The 20,788-nt window shown below is 41.4% G+C and overlaps 1 protein-coding gene across 1 annotated transcript in view; it reads left to right on the top strand.

Moving 5' to 3' along the window:
* The first annotated feature begins 4,381 nt into the window (after positions 1 to 4,381).
* PSTPIP1 (proline-serine-threonine phosphatase interacting protein 1) overlaps positions 4,382 to 20,788 on the top strand; it is a 58,398-nt gene continuing 41,991 nt past the window's right edge. Inside the window, exon 1 of the mRNA XM_075099948.1 lies at positions 4,382 to 4,709. Coding sequence (XP_074956049.1) covers positions 4,677 to 4,709 — 33 coding nt within the window. The 5' untranslated portion in view covers positions 4,382 to 4,676. The remainder of the gene's footprint in view (positions 4,710 to 20,788) is intronic.

The raw sequence follows: 20,788 nt of genomic DNA, 5'->3' as shown, positions 1-20,788 counted from the left end.
ACAAATCAAGCTGGATGCTCACAGGCTGCCATTTCTGTTTCCATGGAAACAGAGATTGGCTCGTCACAGAAGCAAAGGTGACTCAAAAATTTTTGAATTGGCATGATTGTGGATAATTCAAAAACCCCTAACATTTCTCGCATTGAGATTCAGATAGCCATTTGTATGGCAATAGAAACTGCAGGCACAGCTAACTAGCTAAAATACTTGTATATTTCAGCCGTGGTTTTCCTCTGGAAGCATTTCTTTGCTGTTGGTGTCTCTGGGCTTTAGGACTCAGTAAGACACCAGGGGTTGGGCTGTTCCGTTCTGAACATGACTGTATTACAGCAGCTGTTGTAAAGCCGTAGCTCTCAGATGTAATTATTATAGAGGCTTTGAAGGACTGTACAATTGCCTTCTATTCTCCATTTTCATTTCACATACAATGGTTCAAAGGGACCAAAAATACCTGAGGAGTTTTGAAAAACACAACCAGCTTAATACCTGAATTATCTAAGTATTCAGCGTCTCTTGATATACTGTCTTAATACTTTTCATGGACTCCCTCATCCTGTTTCTGTGAAGACTAAAAGGTTTACTGTCTTCTTCGTCAGACTTCCAAAATCAGAAACATTAACTGAAGAATGTCTTGCTTGAAAACCTGGATGAGTGCAACCCTGTTTGTAGACACTATTTTCATATTTTAACTGCTGTCAGGTCCAAACCTGCCATCCAAATCCCTAATAAAAAGCTTTGCTCAAAGCAGTATATAGTTAATAAAAATGAAATGAAACTTCCATGCTGATGCAGGTCAAAATTTGAGGGGTTTTAATATGAACTTTTTTTAAAAAAAGTCAGACTTTTCATCCATTTCCTGTACAGAACAAATTCCAATGGTACATTCTGCTGCCAAACAATTGAATTACTGGAAAAAAAACCAACCCCAATCCTCTGGCTGGGAGATTGATCCTTGGCCTTACCAAACAGAAAAACCTGATTTTTATTCTTTCAGGGCAGCAGTGGGAAGGGAGCTGCAGTAGCTGTCAGGGAAGTGTTCCACCTAAGGCTTACTACTGAAACTTCTGAAATTGAGTGGAGCTGTACACAAAGATTAGATGAAAATCCATGTTAAAAGGGTGAGGAAGGGGAGGTGGAAGGCCCTGCAGGTTTCCAAAGCATCCAGCCTGTCAATAGCCAAATAAACAAACAAGTGGCTGATCACTTGTCATTGCCACCCTAGCCCCACACACCACCATGACAGTAGTCTAAAGCCCTTGCCCACTGAAAATGCTTCTGTTTAGCACAAAAGTATCTATATAACTATTTTGTAGGGGAAAATCTCATGAAGTTCAAGGTGGTTTCAGTAGATGGCATTATAGTAGTTAGTAGCGTAGCAAGGTTCACTGATTTTGCTCCCCTTCCCTCAGCCTTGCAGAGCTCGCTCCTGGGCTCAGCCTTTCCAGCCTTCGTACAACTCAGGCCACTCACACCAAAATATTAACCCAATCATGAGATACAGCATTTAAGAACTGGACACCATGTTGTCTTGTTCCTATTTAGAGGATGGTTTTATGGAAGATTTCTTCTCCAAGTGCAGCATTCATCACAAGAGTTTTACAAAAGGCTTGCAACACTGTCCTGATATATTTGGTTGGGAAAGGGACAAAGATGAGTTTCTGGAGCGGTCAGGAGGCTGATGCATCTTTTAAGACAGGCAGGTATTGGGAACTGCTGTTTCTGGGTGCTATTTCGAGCTCTGCTAAATGATACAAGCTTACAAATTGTAATTGCATCTTACAAACCAGCAGTTGTAGGAGAGCAGCTCAGTATAAATTTAGTAGATGCCCACTGCAAGGTATTTAGGTATTCTTTGGTGCTTTGGCTTATGGGAGAAAAGGAAAATAATCCTATACCATTTTTCTTGAACCCAGTCACAGCCAGCACAGCGGGGAGGTACACCCAAGGCTCTGCAGAGAGCTATCTACCAGCTGCAGAGGTATGCTTTTACACCTTGGCCAAGCGGAGGTGGTGCTGCTGTGTGCAGAGGAAATAAGCAGCGTGGGGTTATGGATTCTGTGCCTGGTGCTGGCACGGCTGGGTGACAACGCATTACTTGCACCTCGGCAGCTGCAAAGCACAACAACCTGGAGAAGACTTCCTCGTCAGCATCCCACTAACCCAGGCCCAGGCCTTCCCCTCCAGCACTGATGTATTTGACAGGACCATTTGCTCTAGGTTTCAGTTTCTTCAGCTGCAAAATTGAGGTAACTTTCTCCCTCTTCCAGAGCCCTGCAAAGCCAGACTACCCCTGCAAGGCACAGCATACTCTGGGCATAATCCAGCAATGCATGAGCAGTGATGGCTCAGAATCAAGTGTCTGCCCAACAGCTCTGTTTCATCAGACCCAGGGCCTATGACTCACACCAGCTGATTTCCGACAGCTCATCAAAATACCTGAACTACAGTTGGTCTAGGCTCTTCTGCAGCCAACAGTAAGAGATGAACTCATCCACAGCACAAAGCTACTGCCCGTGCTTATGGTATATAGAGAGGCATCCCTGGCTGCTCCTAAGGGAGGTGACTGTGCTATGCCAGTACTGTTGGGTGGGACAGACACAGGCAAAGAGCACAGCGTGAAATTAAATAAAATAATTGGCTTTTTGGTTGAAGGCCAAACTAAAAATAAGGAGAAAGTAGCATAACATTTTGGAGGGCCAAAATGTAATTGATATATTTTTATGAACCCCAACAGCAACAAAGCTATTTGTTTCAAAACAAAGCTGTAATCTGGAAATAGTAAGAGGAAATACTTAATTTTAGAAAGACTAAGATAAAACATTCTTAAAAAGATTCTTTTTTTTTTTTTTTTTTTATGCTTACAGATCAAGTATTATGACTAGTGCCCAGCCCTCAAAACACTTTTTTTTCAGGGAATTTTCCCTTCTGGAAGAAAGATTCACTCACTCCTCCTCAGCACCCTCTGCGAGTGAATCCTCACATTTCCGCTTCTCCCCCTCTCACACGATAACGTATTTTTCAGGTTGCTCATGACAATCAAAGCAGTTGCTCACCTCTGGCCCTGCAAACTCTCTCTTTTGCCCTCCTTTGCTTGCACCGCATTTTCCCTTTCAAAGTCTCTGCACATTCCCTCTCTTCTTCAGACCACCAGGAAGGAAACTTGCCAGTTCTGTAAAATACCAGCTACAAATTGCTCATGGAGTGACTACTGGTAACTCTAGCCACGGACTGCTGCAGATCTCTCTGAGCAGATCTCTGCTCCGCTGGCAGTCAGGGAGGTTACGAGATCTCCTCACCACTAAATAATCTGCCCGTGTGCTGGTGCTGCAGGGACAGTTAGAAAAAAGCAACACCCAGGCATCAGGAGCAACGTTAATCAGTTATTGCTAAGTAAGTCTTGATGTGTTCTTGGTGTGGGAGGACACATTTTTGCATAGGCCATTGCAGTTTTTTTCTTTTTTTTTTCCTACCCCCTGAAAATGCCAGTGAGTATTTAAAAACACATATTTTAGAATCCTTAAAACACGCTAAGGAGGTGAACAGTGGCAACGCCACCTGTAGGACAGGTATTTTGAAGAGGGTTTCACGGATGTGTTAGATATGTTACCTTATTATCAATTATTTGCAGCTGCATTGTAACAGATTGGTTAACTTATTTAACTAGCTGTCCAAAATACTTTATGTCAGTGGTGTGCTGGGCGCACTGCCGGTTCAGATGTCTGTGAAGCTGTGCTTCAGGTCCTGGTGCTAATAAACTCAGCTCTCTTATCACAAGTTTTTTCAAGAGTTTGGATTTTACTTCTGATTTTCACATATCTTGCTTATTCACATAAACATTTATATGAGGACATGCAAATCAGAAATTTTCTCTATATAGACATAGAGGTATCTAAAAGTGTGCAGACACCTGCACACTTTGCAGTGTTTTTAATTTAACCAGAGTCTTGAAAAGCCTTTTCAGTTGCAAAATGCAACTTTGATCTACGCTTCCCATCTGCAAATACATGGGCCTTTGCCAGCCCCAGAAGGTACTGGAGAAATGTGGCACATATATTTCTTTTGCTGCTTTTCCTTTGTAAGACCACAGTGTTATATGATAGTGTTATATATATATATCATATATATATATATGATATATATAGTGATATGATAGTTGGACTCTAATTTCCTAAACAGCTTATCTCTTTGTATTCTGCTGGTTTCCTCTGCATTGTAATTACTCGCTCTCTTCCTGTAGCTGATCAAATCATATCACTGAATTTTACTTCTTCTTTTTTTTTTTGTTTTAATTTGCCAGCCGCTCACATGCACACAAGGCAAGGAGCAGCCTGACATCATTTGACATCTCCTTGCTTCCTCATTTCAATAGTAACTATTTACCAGAAGAGAAACAGGTTTGAGGTTAGGGTGCTGAGTGCGTGCATGCCTCTGTGTGTGAGCAAGAGCTTTTTTTCCCCCTCTGCCCCTTTGCAGCCATAGGTCATTACACTGAGCTGCCTGAAACTGCCCAATGCTATTTTTCACCAGCTTGACTTCAGAAGAGACAGGTCCGTGGATGTGCTTCACTTTCTGCTTTGGGTGGGGTATAGCAACAAGGCTCAGTGCTGTGGCTGCTTCTGCTCTCATCCAAGAACAAACTTGCTGAAGGATTCCTCCCCCTCCACAGAGTGATAATAATGACACAGCTGCAGTTTAAAGATGCATTTTGGGTAAGTGAGCATTTCTTATGTGTTTCTTATATTCAATATATCTGTATTTAAAAATCTTATAAAACACAGCTCGGTTCTATATATAGTCTAAAAGTAATTTAATCCTGTTTAGTTTAGTAAGAAACCCAGTTTGTCTCCAAACAAAAACATACTATTTGGTAGTATAAGTGTTTGATCCTAGGCAGAAGGATGCATTGTAAATAATATAGCCAGTCCACACAAAATGATTGACATTCCCGCTTCCTGTGCTAGGTCCAGAAACCGCTTTTGAAAGGGACATGGGTTTATCTGTCTTGTAGCTTGCAGTGAGTGCCCTCAGTTTTAGAAGTGACTCTCCTAAGCAGGTGAACTATTACTAATTACAGTCTGAATTCTCTCATGTTTGCTTGTAGAGCAAAGCCAACCAGCTGCATGCAAAACTCTATTGCTGACCCACTTACAGAGTCCATGCCTGCTTTTAGGTGCAGAAGGGTGTGCATGAGGCATGTAGGTACCCAGGAGTCACACAGCAGCACAGGTAGAAAGAACTAGCAATGACGCTCGAGAACTAAGCCCAAACACTCACAGTTGGCTTAAAACCAGTATATACTAAAATAAGTAGATATGCTCTGTTCTTGTTATTTGATTCTCAGTTGAAGAACCTTTTGGTGTCTTGTTTTCAAGCTCTTTCTCTGCAGTTATAAGGTAGAAAGACCCTAGTAATTTCTCTCTCAAGGGTAATCTGAGGTTCTCTTGCAATGGCTTCTGGAGTGCAGGTTTTAAGGGAAAAAAAAAACCCCAACAACAAAATTCTAACACGGCAAAGTTGGGTAAACAGGATGTTGTGTGTTTGCCTTTTGTCTGCGCAATAATTTTTCCAGCATCAAAGACTGAATTAAAGACATGAAGGTGTATTAATTCTTCCCTCCATTTTCCTACCAGGCCAAGTAGAACAGCCCCTTCACAGTGTATTTGCTGCTTGCGCTTTCTTTCTATCTGCCCTCCCTTCAGGGTAAACCCTGTCTTGGTATGCAACAGAAAGGCAGATGCAAGAACACGTTTCAGTGAACTGCTTTCCTCCCAGCACTTCCAGGAAGCCCTCCCTGCCCCCACTCCAGTACCAGATTTGAACAGTTACAAAAAAACATGTAATGAGGAAATACAAAAGTTAATTTTGATGTTAACCCTAACTGTGCCCAACCACACCCACATGAGATTCTCTGCGCCTCCTCTTTTATACATCTACTAACTACATAGTCCAACACACAGGGTGGGGCACAACTGCAAGCCAGTTCTATCCTGAGAGCTTCAGCTTTTGCATTTCTGGACGTCCTTTGAAAAGGAGCCATCTGACTTTTAGAACCAGTACCTTTGGTATATTTACTTTTCAAGGTCTTGGTCTTTAGTGAGAATAAATCAGGCCTACTCCACCAACTGGAGTAGGGTTAGGGTGATTAATGCCGGTTGATGATCTGGCCAGGCCAGTTCTTTACTGCTCTTCTTCCCTAAACTTCTCTTCTGTGCTTATCATGTCACCATGACTATAATCCTTGCTTAGCTTTGAAGCTAACACCTTTCTTAAGTGAAAGCATCTTTGTTTTTTATATTGCTTGGCTGCAAACATTGTATCGCCAAGCTTGATTAACAAGGCAGAAATATATCCGGTTGCAGGATGGTAGCTATGCAACAATACGTCTTTTAAAATGAAAACTTACAGGATATTGCACAATGCAGCAAAAACGTACAACTTGCCCCCCAAATCACAAGATCAGCAACTATTTTTGCATTCATAAGGTTCTGTTATGCCCATTAGTGAGAAATATTTGCGCAGTTTTGCTTCAGTGAGCAGTTATCTCCTTTATTCGATTTATACCGTGAATGGAAACTGTCTTTATGATTAAAAACCAAAAAGTATATTTGCACCATAGCAGATCACTCAATACAGATCCTTGATCTCTAAGACCTGCATCCCCTCCCTGTAATTCACCCTGATGAGCTACATGTGAGCAACAACTTCCTGCTCTTACCATCAGGAAACTTTTGGATAGACAGAAGTTTCTTTAGTACCTATTGCAATGTAAAATATGTAAAGAGACCGTAAATGCAGCAGATCTTCCCTACTAGCAAAGAGCCACCATTCATTCCTCCCCAAAGTTCCTCAACTTCGTAAGAACATGGTATGCTGCCTTTCAGGAAAATGCAAATTGTTCCACATAACAGGTATAAGTTTTAATCTCTCTTTTCCCCCTATTAAATGTAGCAGCGATAGTACTATACTAAAAGTTTCATGCTTGTGCTATTTATTTTTATTTTCTTTGTAGCATGGCCTGGGCTAAAACAAGTATATTTTTTAATTAAAATTTTAGTTTTTATATCCTCCACACACTCCGTAATGGTTTACAGCAAAGTTGCCCAAAGCATCCACTAAAATGTGCTTCTTAGCAGAAGTTTTCTATCCTCTGATAATATTTTTTGGAAAATAGTATTGAGATGAAAATACAAATTGGTTTTGATAGCCAGTGCAGGGCAGTTGTTAATGGATTAATATTCTGTTGGGCTGCTGAACAAATGTAGCAGAAGTTAATCTGTCTTCTCTAGCATCATATTAGACAGGTAGGTAAATTCCCATGTTAATGAGGGTATGTCTGTGATACCAGCTGAGTTTCATGGTAACAGGGTTATGTTAATAGGCAGAGATCTGAGCAATGTTAATTTTTTTTTTGTTACAAAACCCCACTAATCAAGAAAATCTTTCCCCTTCTGTCACCTATACTGGTTGTCTTTCTTAGTCTCGTTCTATGTTCTTGTACTCATCATTTGCTTTTCCTCTGAAATTCTTGTCATTGCCTTTCCTTCTATTTTGTTTTTCTCCAACATGCTGATCAACACTCCAGTTGCAACCTTGTGAAATGCAGCTGTTTCTGGCCAAGAGGTAGGTAGGTGCTTACTGGCACCATTTACTGGCTTTGCCTTACCCACCTGGGAAGGGAGAATGAGAAAGACTTTCAAGGCAGGCATTTGGTTTTGGCTCCAGGCTCCAAAGTGCCCAAAGTTGAGTGGGAGCAAATCTCTTTCCTCACGCAGCTTTGAATCAAACTCAGGTGGGCAAGACAAGTCTGAAAATGTGTCATGGGCTCCTAAGGTGCTTAGGATTTAAAAAAAACCAAAAATGCTTAAAGTGTGAAGTGCTTGTTCATTCTCAGCTGCAGGATGAGCTCAGGGCTTGTGGATTCTCCCAGGTCAGATTTAAAAGGGTGAGTGAGCTGGAGATACAGGCCAGCAAATATGATGCAGGACTTGAACATGAGATAGCAAGATTTGCCTCCCTTCCCTGCTGCAGACTTCTCATTACCACATTCCTGCTTATGCAGTAGCCATGATTATGATCAGATGCAGTGGGAGCCACTGAAGTACTTAAGATAAAGAGTCTGTTACAAACAAAGATACTTTCTTAATCCTTCTTGTTTTGACTTCAGGCTATATTCTACATCAGGTTCAATGCAGAGTTGACTTCGCAGGTGAACCTCTCAACTGTTACCGTAGCTTTTTCACACAATGGTGTATTATATATGCCAAAAAAGATATAATTATTTTCATAAATAATTTAACTTCCAATGAGAATCTTAACTGTGCTACAAGAGTGCAGAGATGATTATGAAAGTCACAGTAAAACTATTTTCTAGACTTACTAAGCAATGGACTGAAGAAATACAATATCAACTGTTCTACTCAAAAAGAGAGGAAGTCTTTTATACCAGGAGCTACTCTGCATTCCTGCAGAGGTTACGTTTTGCAGGGCCTGTTGTTTTGAAGCAGGTCTGTGAGGAGGAAGTGAGAGGAACCGGGGCTGGTGAGGGCTCCTGCCAGCCTCTGCGCCCGAGGCAGGGCTGAGCTCGGGCAGGGAAGGATGTGGCTGCCATACCTTTCGCACTGGCATCTCAGCTTTGCAAGTGGTTCCCCACCAAGTTTCATTTGAATTGGATTGCAGCAGTTGCATCTGTATCTACTGACACAAGGCAAATTAAAATAAAGAATCTCACTGCCCACTGGTGCAAAGACAGCCAGGCTCTGGTATCGGTATGTATTGCATCTCTCCAGACTGCATGAAGTGTAACTAGAGGTAGATGTGACCCTGCTTACATCCAGAGCAAGTCATCACTGGTGGATGTGTGTGGAAATGGAGAATAAAGGGGGAACCAACTCAGAAAAACTGAATAGATTGCCCAGCTGATGTCTGTGTTTATTGTGAGGTCAACTTCATCTCCATCGAAGAGACTACTCTATTCTTTTTTTACATGTAATTTCTTCCTACATTCTCCCAGCTGATCTAGGAAGAATGCTAACTCACTGGGGCAATGAGAACCACCTGTGAAGTGGGGGGTGCAACCTCACAACAGTCATTGAAACCACAGGAAATCAAAAGTAGAAAACCTGATTAGTTGTTGTGGCTATGGAAATGCTGGTGCTTCACAAATCACTTTTGAGCAGAGCACAACAGCTAAAATGAAGCAACACTCCCAGCACAGACATTGATAGCAAGGCAAACACATCAGTGGGTACTTCCATCTCCCATACTCCTAAAATAGCACCTAGAATGGTGTGTGAGGAACCAAGGACAGCATATTTGAGGTGGTTGATTACCTTGGTGATGAGCTCAAATGGAAGGACTAAGAGTTTTGTGTTTGCAACTTTTGTTTCTATGCTCAGTTATTGCCTGCATGTGGCACATCAAGCTGAGCATCTTACCTACAGGGAGGAAGAGTTTCTGGAGGAGGTTTAAACACAGTGGGCTGGTCCTAAGGCCGCAGAAAGCTTTCCAGACCAGGTACATTAATGGGTTTCCAGAAGGCTCATTTTAGGTCAGAGATTGAAAATAATAGACAGTTAATTAATTACATTTTATTAAACATTTCTGCAACTAAGTGCTTATCTAGGGGTTTTGCTGCTTAAACTGGCTGATTGATGAAGTTGCTGTGACAATTTTGTTAGTATTTTTACACAGTTATGTCTGGTTTGTTTTAGTCTGTCCTGCTCTGCAAAAGTTATTTGGTTTGGCTTGGTCTTAGAGAAAAGGAGGATTGTTATTTATGCCAGCTTTAACTGTGCCATGGGTATGCATTTTATATATGGAATAGGTTAGTCATTGACTCTCTTTTCACCCACATGTACACAGACACGTATATTGAACTCCACCTAGAGTTAAACGAGTATCCGTTGCATACAGCTTGAAACATATCCTGTGGATCTGTAATAGCACTTCATGCAGAGACAAGAGAGGGTGTCCTCTGTTTTGCTAAAGCAGCCTGTTGAGGTGCATTTTCTGATGGTAGAGTCACAGAATAGCTGAGGTTGGAAGGGACCTCTGGAGATTGTCCAGCCAACCCCCTGCTTGGCACAGGGCCAGCCAGAGCAGCTTGACCAGCACCATGTTTTGAGTATCTCCGAAGATGGAGACTCCACAACCTCTCTGAGCAAACTGTTGCAGTGTCTCATCACTCTTACAGCAAAAAAACCTTCTTATGCTTAAACAGGATTTCTTGCATTTCAATTTGTGCCCACTGCCTCTTGCCCTGTCACTGGGTATCACTGAGAAGTCCTGGCTCCATCTCCCTTACTCCCTCCCACCAGGTAGTTATATACATTGAGCCATCTCATCTGCAGGCTGAGCAATCACAGCTCTTAGCCTCCCCTCCCACAACAGAACTCAGATTTTCCCCGTGAATCTCATTTCAACATACTCTTTCCTTACAGGACTGGGTGATTCATGACCCATCCCTTTCCTCCCACAAGGCTTGCATTCCGGCAATGCAGCAGTGCAGAGTTGCGTGGCTTCTCTTTCTTCAAAGTTTACAGTCACTGACCTTGCGTTGCTTTGCAGGGACAGTGGAAGACCCTGAATTTCAATCCAGTTACACTGATTGCCTCTTGTATGGAAGGCAAATTAGGCTGCTTCATAAATAGATATTTTTTTTTTTTAACTATTCTTCAGCTCCCTTTAGCTCAAAAAGACCTTTTCTGATTTTGTTTTCATGCCATACTGCAGCAAGGTAGATTCTGGCTGGCAGATGGCACAGAAAACACTTGTCTCATCTCCTGTTTAATCTAGATTTTGAAATAAAACTTTTCTCAGCAGCCACAGTTCAATAACATGGAAAGTTCACTGTGTTGTTCCATAAGAACTTGGGGATGTGAGGCTGGGACAAGGTGAGGGCTGGGGGCATGGCGCTGCATGGACATCACTCAGCATTGCTCTGGGTGTCAAGGTTAAGCAAAAAAAATGTTGAAAATATTAATTTACATCCCAACAGCTTTGGAGTTCCCCAAAGAATTGCTCCCTTGCTGTAAACGGAGTTTAGTACTTCTTCAAAGTGGTGTGAAAATATCACTGGACGACACTGAAGAACTGAAAAGTTCCATAGCTCTTGGTAAAAGACTCTTGATGCAACTTCCTTTTTACCTGAAATGAAAGGCAGCAGTTATTTACTCTTACTCTTGACAATTAAGTAAAACTGACCAGTTCAGGCTACCTTGGAGGTACCAGCTTCTGTTGTTCTGTTCAGAGCAAATAAATAAATAAATAATCACAAACTTTTTTTTCCTTTAAAGTAACAGCTTTTCAAACTAAGATGCTGTTTGGTGCTGCTCTCAATTTGTCCAGGCCTAATTAACTCCTACAGGGAAAAAAAAAAAATAAAGAAAAAAAAGGTGGGGGCAAAGGAAAAAAGAAAATATGTAGTCAACAACACTGAGGTCTGAGTCTCATTGCTTCATGCTATTTGCAATAGGTGCTGGAATTACTGAAGGGTTATTAACAAGTCAGGACTGATAAACAGTGTTGAGGGCTGCTGCTCAGTGGGATGGAAATCCCCCGGAGCACCAGAAGGAAAAGAGGCGCCTGCCATTGAAAGACCCCTGGCTGCACATTTGATTAGGACTCATGTTTCTGACAAAATTGTTTTTGTGGGAAACCATAGTTTTATTGGAAGTAGGGGAGCTGTTTTGGAAGATGAAGCTGGGTTTTTAAGAAAAAGTTCATATATGGTAAAGGCTTCCTCTGGAGATGGAGATTAAAGATGAAATTTCTAATCAAAGAGGGGAGGAAGAGACCAAATTCATAAAAACAAGCCCTCTGGGGTGCTGGGAATTCTGCAGGGGCAGACATAGTCTGGAACATGAGCTGGAGCTTTCATTGCCCACAGTCTACCCTACTCACAGCCTGGCACCCAGGCATTCCTTTCCTTTGCTTCAGTAGATGCACCCTCAAGTAAAACAGCTAGAGAAAGGAGAGACTAAAATAAAACTCCTCTTTCCTATATAGACAGCAGATGGTGGATAGTGTGCCAGCTTAGGCAGTGGGATGTCTCAGTCAGATCTGCCTGATTCAGAGCAAGTTTCTTCATTATATCAATGTAGATGCCTTTTTGTTGTTTTCTGTTGCAGTTGTTGTCAAGAGGTGAGATGTGGACTTTTAAAATCTTATCTAAATTTGCAGGGCAAGAAAACAGTTTCCCACCCTGCTCTAGAAGTGATAGTAGTTCATTTTGGATGACAGGAGCTCATGAGAACATAAAACACTCCTAAGACAGATAATGCTGAGGCTCTTTGTGAGAGGAACAAGAATTTTATTCTTGCTGGTTAAAAGACAAGGCAGTTTCAAGTGAACGAACACCCTGTGCATGACAGTCAGGCTGATGCAACTGTTCTAACAGCTCAAAGGATTCAAAACTAGCTATGCTGGCATAATGCGTTAGTGTGCACCCACTTATGTAAATCTTGCTCATTTCCTATACCTCAGATGCTTGCCGCAGAAAGGGGGTACCTCCAGCTAAAAAACCCAGAATTAATCAATTTTTAATTGTTTTTGTATAAGGCAGGAAAGACATTTATGCAACTGCAAGCAAACACAGAGAAATGCAACTTACCTGAAAAGAGGTAGTGAGGTGGGTGTTGGTCTCTTCTCCCAAGTTACTAGTGATAGGATGAGAGGAAATGGCCTCAAGTAGTGTCAGGGGCAGTTTAGATTGGAGATTAGGAAAAATTTATCTTCTGGGAGAGTGGTCAGGCATTGGACCAGGCTGCCCAGAGAGGTGGTGGAGTCACCATTGCTGGAGGTGTTAAAAAAAACATGTAGACATGGCACATGGGGTTGTGGTTTAGGAGGCATGGTGGTGTTGGGTTGACAGTTGGAGTTGATGATCCTAGAGGTCTTTTCCAACCTTAATGATTCTGTGAAATGCTTTCAGAAGGAAATGTAATACTGGCACAGTTGTCCCACCTGGACAAACTGCTTGACTTTACTTAAATGAAACCCCCCTTTTTAAGAATTTCTAAAAGCCTGAAGTTGATTTTATTCTGTTGGATTGCACAATTCCCCAGGACTTTGTGATACACTGTACTAACAAAGTGTAAGAACGTGTTACATCATACTGAGTAACAGGATATGTTGAAAATCATTGTTTGTGAAGAAGGTTGTGAAGACCTCTTCTAAAATGGAAATGGTGATATGTAGCTATAGTAATAATTCTTGCTAAGAAATGAATTAAACCTTTAATTCGTTCCCCTTGTACAGCAAGACTATGGGAAGATTTCCTGAAGCTTTACCCTTCCCTGTGTGCCAGGAAAGACCATTGAAAATGCCTGGCTCATCTTATAGGGGAATGAGAGAGCGTGGGTGCAGCAGTATGTTGTATTTAGTGCCTTTTTCAGGACTAAAAGGAAACAATTCTAAGTTTTCTAAGACGGGGAGAGAAAGACAAATAGTTTTTAGAATTAATTAATGTACCAACTAGCAGGTCTGGTTCCAGTAGCTCTAAAAGACCTTCTGAACAAGTGCCTCTGTCCTGAGCAAGTCAGGATTGTTTCAACGTTGCTCCACTCACAGCGGTCTGGGACTGAGCCCACAGTGTCTGCAGGAGGAGAGGAGCTCTCTTATAAAAAGGAAGAGACCTGGAAGCAGATGAACTAAAGAGGAATAGAAACAAAAATAAACTCTGACCATTATTTTGTGTAAAACAGAAGTATCCTCTATTTTTTAAGATTTTATTTCTCCTTATTTTACTTCCAGTTTCTCTTATGTAGCTAATATTCAATAAGAAACTGAAGCAACAGCTGATTTCACCATTGAAATATTTACCTATTGGACTCGAAGGCACTGTGGCAAAACAGTGCTCTACCTTATGAGAGGCAGGTGCAAATGCTCACATCAGGCCTCTCTGTTGGCTCCCAGGAAGAAGCCACCTTACTTTATGGATCTAGCTGTTTTCTAAAGGCATCACATGGAAAAAATATAAAGGGATGCCACTACTTCAAGCCTGTGTCATATAACTACATCAAGCTCCGATTTAAAACTAGTGAGGGATTTTGCTTCCTCCTGTCCCATTTCTCATTATCCCCATCACAAAGGTGTTCCAGAAGTTTGTTATATCCAAATTTCCTGAATGGATTCCTAGCTTTATGTCATGCTTTTTCTTGTGACACATATTTGGCTGCTGGACCCTTTCTCCTTTTTCCAGCACAGAAGCATCAGGGGTCTGAACAGCTGCACAGTAGGAGCATGCCACGTCCTGAAGGTGGTCAAAAACATCCTGAGACCCTCACCTGCAGGTACTTCAGGTCAAGGCTGAAGTCAATGAAAACTAGCGGAAATGGGCAAATGAAAGCATGATCTCAGCCTTGTAGAATATGTTCAATTCAAGAAAGGACACATTGTTTTCCCTGGCTGCTTTACAATACCGGACGCTTGGAAGAAAACAATATCAGCCTCTCAAAAGTAAGAGAGATGCTCTTCTCCTACTCGGTATGAAGAAGGTGTTTTTGTGAAAAAGGATGGCACAAGGTTTCCATTTCCTGACTTTGCTTGTGCCCTTTGTGGAAGCTTTCTGACTTGAGGCATTATGAGACACGGGCAGATGGGCAGCTGAAAGGAGGTAATACTGTGGCATGCCTCTGAAGCTGTATTTCTGCCTTCCAAAAGGCAAAGCTCTTTCCATGTAATGTTTGAAAGAAGCTGAACGTTCAGAGATCACCATCACATTCTCCAGTCCTCTGGCTAAAACTTGGAGGACTGATTTTATGATCAATCATGTTATGAGATGTAAAACCACTGCTATGCAAGGAAAAAAGAACAAAACAAAGCCACCATAAAATCTTGCACTCTTTACAAAGAGAGCAAAAGTTAAACTACAGGTTTTCTTCCTTAGGAAATGTTGCGAGTTCTCAGAATATTATTTAATTTAAGTATTAAGAAGGGAAGCTGAAATGGAGGTAATAAGTACTGATTCCTTTTATTAGACTGCAATTGAGACTTTCCAAGCCTGTGTATCGTTAGTCTGTCAGCCAACAAACCACCTGAAAAAGTTAAGAAGGCTTTTTTGCAAGCTGTCACTTTGTAGCTATGCAAATCATGGGGTAATTAAAAGGTGAAGGAGCCAAACAATATGCTGTGACTATAAGAATGCCTAATACATAACACATGAGCAGTCTGGGACGCCAGGGAGGAGGGCGAGGGCTCAGGAAGTTGAGGAGCAAATTCCTCTTACCAGCAGAACCAACTATTTCCTTCTTGAAGAAAACCCACAATGTCAAGAGAGCAAAAAGCCACTGGGAGGCTACTGGTTTGCTCAATGTCACCAATTTTGCAATGCTACTCTGAAGTTTGTGAAACCTCAATTTCAATTTACTTCTGAATATCCTAGCTGCTGCAGAATTCAAGTCTGGGGAGAAGCTCTGATTTCATTGGAAGTTCTCTGGCCTACCTCATCACAGGGGGAAGCGCAAGATGGAAATCTAGCAGCTCAGCAATTGGAATGCTACAAATGCAACGGTTTTTTCCTTCTGATTTTTGAAGATCCCATTTAAGGTCCACATCTATGATGTGTCTGGCAATAAATACTGTTTGCTCCCCATGAAAATTACTGCATCACAGATTTAGGTAAGAGGCTGCAGTGAAATTGCAAGCCTAATGTTGAAAATGCCTGAGTCAACTCCTGAAATTATCACAAAAAAGTCCCAAGATAGCCACCTACATCCTTAGCATTTATGTTTCTAATGTGCAAAGAGTGAATTTACAAGAAATGACAGAAATGTTATACAGCCAGCTCCAGCCCACCTACTCTTCCTTGCTTTTTTCCGCTTATGTGGAAAAATCATATACTTTTTTTAAAAAGTGTTGGGATTTTTTTTTAAGTTTGTATAAATTCTGTAGACAGTTCAATCTGGAATGCACAAGCAACCATGGCATTCCCATCCATTCCAACCGGTTCCAGCCAGTAAGAAAAAGGAGCTTTTACAGTGTACAGCAGCATGGACGTATGCTTTAAAACTCATTAACCTGTTTGTTATCAGATGAAAATTTATAGAAAAGGAGTCATAGTACACTAAGAATGGGTCAAAGGAGACTGTTTCAGTTAGAGGCTTCCACTGCAATGTCATTCTGTTCTGGACGCTAATGACCTTCCCCCATTTAAGTGCTCACCTCTTAATTAGGTAGCACAGCTGGGTTTTCAGCTCCTAACACATTTCCAGGACAAGGCAGCAGAGGGTCAGGCTGAGAACCTGGGTTTTGTTTAAAAAAAAAAAAAAAAAAAAGGGCACTTTCATGTCTCACTGGTGTAGAGCAGAACTAGGACAGCATCTCAGGTAATGGGAAGCAATACCTAACTGCTTATCATCACACCAGGGCCATGAAAAGTCCAGGTACCCTTCCTCATTATCACAGCTGAGCTGGAGTTGGGGTTTCAACAGTCACTTGGACATAAGGTACACAAATTAGCGGTGCTTACTGCTATCACATTTTGTTTCACTATTTATTTCAGGCTAGTTTGAGTGGCACAGAAAAAGAGCAGTAAACTTCCCAAAACACTTGTTATCATGTGAATATATTCGTAGCAATACTAGGAAATTTTAAAGTATCCTGGGGAAAAAAAAACTCAAAATGAAAACACAAAGCAAGTGATTCACTTACAGTGAAAGACCATGACATGATAGAAAACATCCAGCCCAGCAAATATACTTTGAGATTATAAATCTTGTTTATTGTTGGCTGTTCAATCTGTTTGCCTACAGTAAATACTCAGGCCTTGATAGAACACTTGACAAGGAGACTAGCAGATTGAGAGATCAGGATCGAGAAACACTCTTTTAGAGCTGTGCCAATACACAGTGGTATGATGCAATGATAGAACTCATTGATATAACTCAGTCAGAACAACTTACTTTCAATCCAGGACTGACATACCATGTGTGACAAATGTGAACAGAAAGGATTTCTTTCTGACAGTTGAAAAAGATATTGGCAGAATGATGCTTGTTCAAAACTCATTGTCCCCTGTTCTTTCTAAACTTCCTCCTCATACAGGTAGTTATTTAATTTTTGAACCTTTAAGTTTTGAATCTTAAGTTTTTGTTTTACCTAAATTGTCAAAGGCTTACCTTACCTTAACTAAACAAGGTAAGCTATGATACAAAAAAAGTTTGATTTAAAAAGAATTCCAAAGATACTCAAAACAGATTCAGTTTCAAATTTTTTTCCTCTTTTCAAAGTCTGTATGAACACTTTATTTAGGTGATTTAGCAACATTTATAATTTTCAGTCCGAACTTCATCTTGATTATACTTCTCATAAAAGCCTTGGGAAAATACCATTAAGAACAAAGACAAAGAATGCACTTTTATAGCTAACTATTTTCAAACTTAAGTGTTTTTTTTTAAGACTTTTGAACATTTGTAGATAATACATTTCAAATAATTCCTAAATGAAAGATCATTAGGCAAAAGAATACCTGATAGCTATGCTATAACTGTCAGCACTCCTACCACTACCGCTTGCAGTCACGCCCACCCTAGATGTGCAAACCAGCCAAAGTGCAGGTTTTGATGCTATCTTTATCACCAGGGTAGCTCAGCACTACCCTGCCATGTACAGAGCAATGCACCAGATGCCCACTGCATAGCTTTTTCTTTTCCAGCCCTTCTTCCTCTGTCAGGGTAGTGTTGTTGCCGTGCTGTATCCCTGTGCATCGCCTAGGACGTGGTTCTTTGCAAAAAGCAAGTGAGCAGGCTTTGCAGCAGGAGGCGATGGGGAAGAAGCCTTTTTTGCTGGCAGCCTGAACTGCCTCTCCCCTGAACAATGCAGCAAGCTGAGGTGGAGCTGCAGTGGCACTTACCAAACAGGACATACCGCTTCAGCTGCAAAGCAGCTGAGATGCTAAGCTGCTGACTAGCCAGTTTATCCTGCAGGAGTAGGTAGAGGTATGAATTGTGGCATGTAGACTACCTCTGAAAAAAGTTCTGGGTGGGCAAGCCAGGTCTCAGGATGGTGTTAGAAATGCCTCACGAAAACCAGCTGGTACAGAAGATCCCACAGTTCCTACAGCACAACCACAATGACTTGATCAATTCACGTCACTGTCTGATTATTAGTAGTTGGACATGCAAAGGCATACAATTTAGCGAGCACTTAGTACACAAGCCTGGATATTTTTACTTCTTTTTAGTCCATTGTAATAGCTATTTACCAAAAGCATGCTTCAGTAAACAATAAAGCCTTTCCTACTTGGTATTATTACCATAGTACCCTAGTGACTTCAAAATGTAGATGCTTGCTCTTCAAAAAGCCTTGCAGTACCCTCTGAGCGCCCTGCAGCACAAGGCTTAGAGAAGAGGTGTGCTGTCAGGCTGATTCTCATCTAGTTAAGGACACAAGACTTAGCACAAGGTTATGCAGCTTTGTGCCACCAGGAGGTGAGAAGAAACTATGTCACCCCCCCAGCTATCTTTTTACTGCGCTTTCTACCCTCTGGGCAGGGAACTGACACCATCCCTCTTACCGCTTGCAAACCAAACCCCTCTGAGCCTCTCCCTCATGGCTGCAGAAACCTGCTCAGAGCCAACCGTGAATAATCTCTCCCACAATTAACTCCCAATGTTTACCTGTGTGATTGCCTATGGAGAAACTGCTGCCAGATGGAAAGGGGCAGTCCCAAGGTGCCTATCTCTTTAGTAAAGTGCTAATGTGTGGGAGCAGCATCGTTAAGCCACAGAGGAAAAAAAGAAATGGAAAGAAGAAAGCATATCCCAGTGTGCTTACTGTCAACACCTCTGCTTGCAGTCCTCCACACCTCCTTTCAGGTGTTCTAGGAAAAGGTATTCTGGTTAAACTAAAGCATAAAATTTATGTTTTTCAGTCATATACTCCCTTTCACATTTCTCTTATCTCTGGAGGGAACAGCATTGCTCATTGCACTGGAGGGAAGCAACCTTTGTAGATGGGGAGAGAAGAGGACATGCTATGTCTCCATGAACTGTGATTCTCCCCATGAGAAGAAAAACCCCAGGCCCCGTGGCAGAGAACAACGTGCGTGTGAAGTCTTAATGGAAGCATCTCAAGACAATACGAATCTGCCTGCAACACTGGAATCCCTTTGTCAAGCACTTCCTTATGAGTGATTACAGGTCTTCTGGACAACGCAGATTAACTAATCCTTTTTATTAGAATGAGTAAATCCTCTTTCACAGTCGCACATGCTTTGACTAAACAGAATCACTTTCTTGGCAATGAGACAAATTACGGGTGGTGATTCAAATCACCCTCTTCCAAGCAACTACCTAGATTTTGTTTAAAAAAAAAAGTGTTACACATTTAATGAACACTTTTATTCTTTAATGAAAGCATTTTTTTCTATTTTATTTAAAAGATAAAATAGTTGTTTGACTAGTCATTAGTTCTCGTAATCATCACAAAGTCCCAGCTGAGAGATGCCCAAGCAGTAGCTGAGTAGTGTGACTTTAACAGCTCTTGCAAAACCATTTGATGTGAATACTAATTATAACACAAAAAATGTAAATGGCAAATAGAATGGACAATGGAAAAGGCAAGACAGCTTATCAAGGCTAGATAGTTGTTAAACATGATACAATCTTGCTTTCTTGATTGCCTTGACAAAGAAAATGTAGGGTCTGTTATGGTGCTACACAGGAAATACTTGAGAATCTAGAGAAGAAAAACAAAACAGGACTGAACAGACACAGCACGAAGAAGGTCTGTAAAGTGGGCAAAGACCCCATTTTTCTGGGGAGATGCTGGTGGCTTGTGTTGAAATGGAAATGCCTGAGCTGGAGGAAGGGTTCTCGAGATCTGTTCTCAGGATTGGTTTTATTCAATATATTAATTGCAGATACTGGCATAAGACATTAAGGATGGGCTGGAAATAGCTGTTGTTGAAACAAATGGGTAGAATGAAATATTGTGCAGGAGGTATCTGATAACCTTTCAAGCCCACGGTAACAGAAAACAGATAAAATTAATGTTTCAAAGTGCAAAATGAGAGTAAGAGACCAGTAGCAAAAAGGTCCAATACACTCTGGGACCTCATTAAGTAAAATTGCAGGAGAGGAGAAAATGGCAGGTGTATCAATAGACTGTAGATAAGTAGGTGCCACTGGTATGATCTGACAGCAGAAGAAAGCAAATACGATCCTCTGATGTATCAGAAGTGTTTCTTGGAGAGCAGACATTAGTGTCATGGTACAAAGCATCAGTTAGGTTCTACTGGAGTAGCAGAGCATCATCCTTGTCCAACAGGGATTTATTCAGCCTTGAACAGGTACTGTAAGAACAGGCAGGTATCAATGGAATGAAAAACTAGTATCCCAGGAAAGGAGAAAGAAGGTTTGCTTGGATTCAAGAAAAGGTTGGGAGAAGATGCAGTTGTACAAGACATGAAAGAAGAAAAAGAGCTGTTGGAATGAAAGGGAAATGTTTTTGTATAAGTAAACTTGGGCCTAAATGATTTAAGGCTACATTGTGGTTGGAAATTAAGAAGCAACGTTGCAGGTTGAGTGTCCACAGCAGCTTAAACTTGCCTAATCCTGTGCTGTCACCTGGATACATTTCCTTTCCCTCTTTGCTGTAGCCTGTGGCATGCTAGTGACACATGCTATTTAGACCACAGCCGATCTGCTGTGTGGGAGGCTGAGGCAGACCTGGTTTAGATTTCAGATGCTGTGGTTTCTGAAATATGGCTTCCACATTCTTTGGGAACACATAGTGAGGACAATAAAGCTGATTTTGAGATGGAAGCCTGCAAAACGAAGAAAGATTA

The sequence above is a fragment of the Phalacrocorax aristotelis genome, chromosome 7 (assembly GCF_949628215.1).
Source record: "Phalacrocorax aristotelis chromosome 7, bGulAri2.1, whole genome shotgun sequence".
NCBI classification, from domain to species: Eukaryota; Metazoa; Chordata; class Aves; order Suliformes; family Phalacrocoracidae; genus Phalacrocorax; species Phalacrocorax aristotelis.
This window is presented reverse-complemented; position numbering and strand designations above follow the sequence as displayed.